Source organism: Nicotiana attenuata, chromosome 2 (genome assembly GCF_001879085.1).
Source record: "Nicotiana attenuata strain UT chromosome 2, NIATTr2, whole genome shotgun sequence".
Lineage (NCBI taxonomy): Eukaryota > Viridiplantae > Streptophyta > Magnoliopsida > Solanales > Solanaceae > Nicotiana > Nicotiana attenuata.
In genome coordinates, this window is record NC_031990.1 from 37,269,771 (window position 1) to 37,275,663 (window position 5,893).

The following is a 5,893-nucleotide window of genomic DNA, read 5'->3' on the forward strand; positions in this document are numbered from 1 at the left end:
CTTATTTTTCAAAACTAACAGATCTCTGGGAAGAATATGATGCATTAATGCCTTGCCCTGGGTGTGACTGCCCAGAATCTAAAAGTTATTCTGAGCATTTTGAGTATCAAAGGCTTTTGCAATTTCTAATGGGGTTAAATGAGACATATAGTCAACCTAGGAGTCAAATCTTGATGATGAGCCCAGTTCCTTCAGTAAACAAGGCCTATTCCATGGTAGTTTCTGAAGAAAGCCAAAGAGCCTTGGGAAAGTTTTCTGTCTGTAGACATAGGAGATGGTACAACATTATTCACAAACAGAGGAACAAATTCAGGAAACAATCATAAGCCTAGGAGAGGGAATCTATTCTGTGATTATTGTAATTACAAAGGGCATACAAGAGAAAATTGTTACAAGTTGCATGGATATCCAACTGATTTTAAAACAAGAAAGAGAGCAGCAGGTTTTCCTAAAAAACCTATGGCCAATGCAACCACACATGAAGGGCAGCAGGCAATAACAAGGCAGTTTACTACTGCAACTTCACAGGAGGGACAACAAGCAATGAATGCATCTACTGCAAGTCCAGCACAGGGAATGCCAATTACATTTACACAGGAACAATATGATCAAATACTGAAGCTGATCAACAAGGACACATGTGAAAATTCAGGCTTTGTAGGTACAACTAAGACCTTTATTGCCAATGAAAATATTAGCAGTAAAAAGTGGATAGTGGATTCTGGTGCGACCAATCATATGGTTCACACTAAAGAGCTACTTGACAAAATAAACAATGAGATTCTAGGCAATGCACCAAAGGTATATTTACTTGATGGAACCTCTCTTGATGTTGAGTGTATTGGAGAAAGTAAAATTGGTGAGGACTGTGTTGTTAAGAATGTCCTATATGTTCCCAGTTTTAAATATAACCTGTTGTTTGTGTCCAAACTTACAAGAGACTTGAGATGCTTTGTTTCCTTTTATCCTGATTTTTGGATAATGCAGGACCTTCACAGTGGGAAGGTGAAGGGGATTGGTAAGGAGTTGGAAGGATTGTACAAATTGCAGCATCAGAAACTGAAAGCTACAGCTGCAAATGTGCATCTCCAAGATCACTCTATACAGGAGGAAGATTTGAGAACATGGCATGGAAGGCTTGGACATGCTCCAGACAGAGTGGTGAAGCAGATTCCAAACTTGAAGTTTAAGTCCAATAAAGATGGAATAAAGGAATGACAATTTGTCCTTTGGCTAGACAAGACAGATTGCCTTTCCCTAAGAGTATTAGTAGATTAGATAAACCTTTTCAAATGATTCATGTAGATGTTTGGGGGCCATATAGAGTACAAACTCATAATGGACATAGATTCTTTCTTACTATAGTGGATGACTGCAGTAGAATGACTTGGATTTACTTACTGAGGCTTAAAAGTGATGTAGTCGTGTGCTTGAAACAGTTATTAGCATTAATAAAGACTCAATTTGATGTAACTGTAAAAGTATTAAGAAGTGATAATGGTTCAGAGTTCTTTAATTCAGAATGCAACAGTTTATTTCAGTCTTATGGAATGCTTCATCAAATCTCTTGTGTTCACACTCCACAGCAAAATGGAGTAGTGGAGAGGAAACATAGACATATAATGGAAGTGGCTAGAGCCATTAGGCTGCAGGGTTTCTTGCCTCTGAAGTTCTGGGGGGAATGTGTGCAAGCAGCTGTTTATGTCATAAATAGGTTGCCTTTGTCAGTATTATCAGGCAAATCATCCTTTGAGATAGTGTATGGAAGAGTGCCCCTTTGCAGCATATGAGGACCATTGGTTGCTTATGTTTTGCTAAATCAGTAGGGGAAGGAGACAAGCTTGCAGCTAGAGCAATTGGAGCTGTCCTAATGGGGTACTCATCATCCCAGAAGGGGTACAAACTGTATAATATCTTAATCAATTCCTTTTTTGTTAGCAGGGATGTCAAGTTTATGGAGCATTTTTTCCATTTCAATTGCTCGAGGAAGGAAAATTGCAGTTGTTCCCTAATGGTGTACTGGACTTTCCGGTCACTACTGATGCAGGTTCACTTCAGGGTGCAAATGGTCCAGACCAAGCTACACAACCAGATGACATTTCAGTCCAAGCAGATGCAGATAATCATGGTGCAGAAATGCAAACTCCATCCCCAGCCACTTGGTCTCTTGAAGACACACACCATCAGCAGCCTATTTCTCCAGAACAAGCAACATCTAATCATGATGGACAACAGCTGAGAAAGTCAACCAGAACTGCTAAGGAACCTTTGTGGATGCAAGACTATATCTGCAATGGTTCCCTAATGAAGTCAGAAGGCCAACAAGTTTGCAAATATCCAATGCAGGACTACTTGACACATACCAGTCTATCTACTAAGTTCCAAGCCTATTTGTCCAAAATTACCAGTACAAGAGAGCCTATGAATTATGAAGAAGCTGCATCAGATTCCAACTGGATGGAGGCCATGAATCAAGAACTGTAGGCACTCAAGGATAATGGAACCTGGAGCTTCGTTGACTTACCAGCAGGGAAGACACCTATTGGATGTAAGTGGGTGTTCAAGATCAAATACAAAGCTAATGGGGAGGTTGAAAGATACAAGGCCCGACTAGTTGCTAAAGGATATAATCAAATAGATCAGGAAACATTTTCCCCTGTAGTCAAGATGGTGACAGTAAGAGTAGTCATAGCTCTAGCTGCTGCTAACAAATGGTATCTATATCAGATGGATGTGTATAATGCCTTTCTACAAAAAGACCTCACTAAAGAGGTCTATATGTGTTTGCCACAGGGATTTCCCAGCCAGGGGGAGAAAGTATGTAGGCTGCATAAATCCCTATATGGCCTAAAGCAGGCATCAAGACAATGGAATCTAAAACTGACTGAGGCTTTGATCAACTCAGGTTTTGTGCAGAGTTTTTTTGACTATTTCCTATTCACAAAGAAGCAAGGGACAAAGCTAGTAATTGTACTGGTGTATGTAGATGACCTTCTGATTACTGGGAATGATCAAGGGTTAATCTCTGAGGCCAAAAGCATGTTATAAAGTAATTTCATGATCAAGGACCTAGGGAAATTGAAGTTCTTCCTTGGAATAGAGATAGCAAGATCCAAGAAGGGAATATTAATGAATCAAAGGAAATTTGCTGTAGAACTCATCACTGATCTTGGACTGTCAGGGTCAAAACCAGTAACTACACTAATGGAGTGTAATCAAAGGTTCACAACTGTAGAATATGATCAATGTGTGAACTCTAAAGAAGATAAGAAGTTGGGAGATCCAGGTCCCTATCAGAGGCTAGTAGGAAAGCTGCTATACCTCACCATGACTCGACCAGAAATATGCTATGCAGTTCATGTACTGAGCCAATTCATGCATTGTCCAAAGAAGTTCCATATGGAAGCAACTATAAGGGTTGTGAGGTACATCAAAGGAGCTCCAGGTCTGGGCTTGTTAATGAACTCTGAACAGTCAACTAAGTTGACAGCATTCTGTGATGCAGATTGGGCATCATGCCCAGTCTCCAGGAGATCTATAACAGGTTATGCGATGAAATCGGGAAGTTCATTAGTGTCATGGAAGTCTAAGAAGCAATGCACAGTATCAAGGAGTTCAGCAGAGGCAGAATATAGAAGCATGGCAGCAGGAGTTGCAGAAATTTCATGGTTGACAGGACTCTGTAAAGAACTAGGAGCAGAAGTTGAGCTACCAGTAGAGCTGCATTGTGACAGTAAAGCAGCAATTCAAATTGCTATGAACCCCATATTTCACGAACATACAAAGAAAATAGAGATAGACTTGCACTTCATAAGAGAGAAGATACAGCAAGGAATTGTCAAGACAAAGTATGTAATGTCAAAGGATCAAGAGGCAGACTTATTCACAAAGGCACTAGGAAGATCACATCACGAGTACTTGATGAGAAAGCTAGGAGTGCTTAGTCTATTTGCACCACCTAGCTTGAGGGGGAGTATTGAAGAGAGTGATGTCACGTGACTGTCATGTGACTAAGTAGTTAGCTGTATAGTTAATTATAACTAATTATTGGATTAATGGTTATAGAGTTAGTGGAGAAGTAAACTTGATTAGTGTAGTAGTGTATATAAATAGTGTATAGCATTGTATTGATCGACATTATCAATGAGAACAACTCAGTTCATTTGCTCTCTATGAAACTCTCTTTCTAGAACCTTCTTCTTCATCAGTTCTTCATCATAGATCGAGCTAATTCTCGATCTTCATCGGTTCTCATTATTCCAACACTTAATGGTTGATAAAATAACTAGCCCCAAGCATCTCAATAACTTTGTTCCACTTAACTAATGATCTTATGTAGCTCGGTTTAAATCAAATTGTATCCTCTAGCTCGAAACAAGCCCGAGTTAATTGTAAAATTTTACATAGGTTTATAAGCTTTCCGATATAAATTTCTTTTTGCTGAGAATATAATTCAGTTAGGTGATTTAATTTATCTGCGTGAAGGAAAATGAGCGAAAGAAAAATAAACAAAAATGGGATGAAGTTTGCCAATAAACTTTGTGAAATGATCAAGCTAGATATGTCCTCCGCTTAATAGCTAGCTAGTAGCTACACATGGGACATGTAGTAGTTCTTGATGTTATTCAAAATGTTTAGATACTAATTAGACTTTTGTTTACCCTAGAATCCGGATAACAATTGAATTTATATGGGGTTTTAAGGATCCGTGAACTAAAAGATACAAAAGGTTTAGGTTGAGGAAAATAAAGATAAAGACTCAACAATTGCTGTTAAAGTAAATAATCGCAGAATATAATATTGCTTAGAACAATTGTGCTTGATAGCGTACAAGAATTTAGAGAGATGGTACTGTAGTGTAATGGTTTTTTTCCGTCCCCTCCTTATGGGGTCTTCTCCCCTTTTATACATTCCGATTAAGGGTAAAAATAAGGTAGGTAAATTAATTACATCGTGGATCCCTGTAATTACGCCTTAATGGCCTGAAGTGGTTGAGAAAATCACGTTTGGGCGAGATATCCGGCGACGCTTGGTTATCCGTTACGAGTCCGGCTTCCGACCTTGTGTGTTTCTCCATCCGGTGGTGACTCATATCGAGCTCTGCAACGGTCTCGAAATGACTCGACCTCGGTTGTAGACGTGGCCATCATTCTACCTTGCATCCAGGTCGGGTTCGATGGCCCCGACTTGCCCCGGACCGGACCCAACCCGGTCGGGCTCAAGCAAAAAAGGGTATCACCCAATACAGATAGTCCCCTCGTTTATTAGAGAGTAATGATAATAAACGATATGATCGGTGACGTGATGCCCGTGACGTATGGCCATACGCCAGGTGAAAAAGCCATCGAGTGCTCTGACCACGCCTGCTGCAGGCATTTAATGCTTCTCTTAATTATCTGTCGCTTCGTGTCTGTGACTTCGCGATTCGTGCCACCGCCTCATGGGAAAAGTATAAACGACCCTTCCAGGTTCAACATTTCTTATCTTTCTCAAATTTTGCGTTGGTTGCATTTTCTTCTCATCTCTTCGTAAAGCTTTAAGAAATGGCGAAAACTTCACAAAGTGTTCCTTCTAGACCAAGCTCGGCCGCGAGCCCCGCTAGATCTGATGAACCTGCACCTGAACCCCCATTGAAAGCTTTCACACCGACTGGTTGCTCGGTATCTGCCGACTTCCAGGTTGAAAACCCATCATCGGTCCCGGGCCGCGGCGAACCGGCATCGGAGTATATTAGTCTAATCACTCCCGGTTGCCTAGACCGGGTGAGGGCTGAATGTAGATGGGAAGGGAAAGACCTGGTCGCCCCTTCCCGTGACGAGTCGATTATGACTCACGTTGAAGGATATCTTAGTGTATATACATATCCCTTCACCTTAGGCCCCTTAGAACCCAT

At 40.7% G+C, this 5,893-nt stretch overlaps 1 protein-coding gene across 1 annotated transcript; it reads left to right on the forward strand.

The window, feature by feature from the left end:
* Positions 3,130-3,999, forward strand: LOC109218489 (uncharacterized mitochondrial protein AtMg00810-like). Its single transcript, XM_019382856.1, has one exon. The coding sequence runs from the start codon at positions 3,130-3,132 to the stop codon at positions 3,997-3,999; it is 870 nt and encodes a 289-aa protein (XP_019238401.1).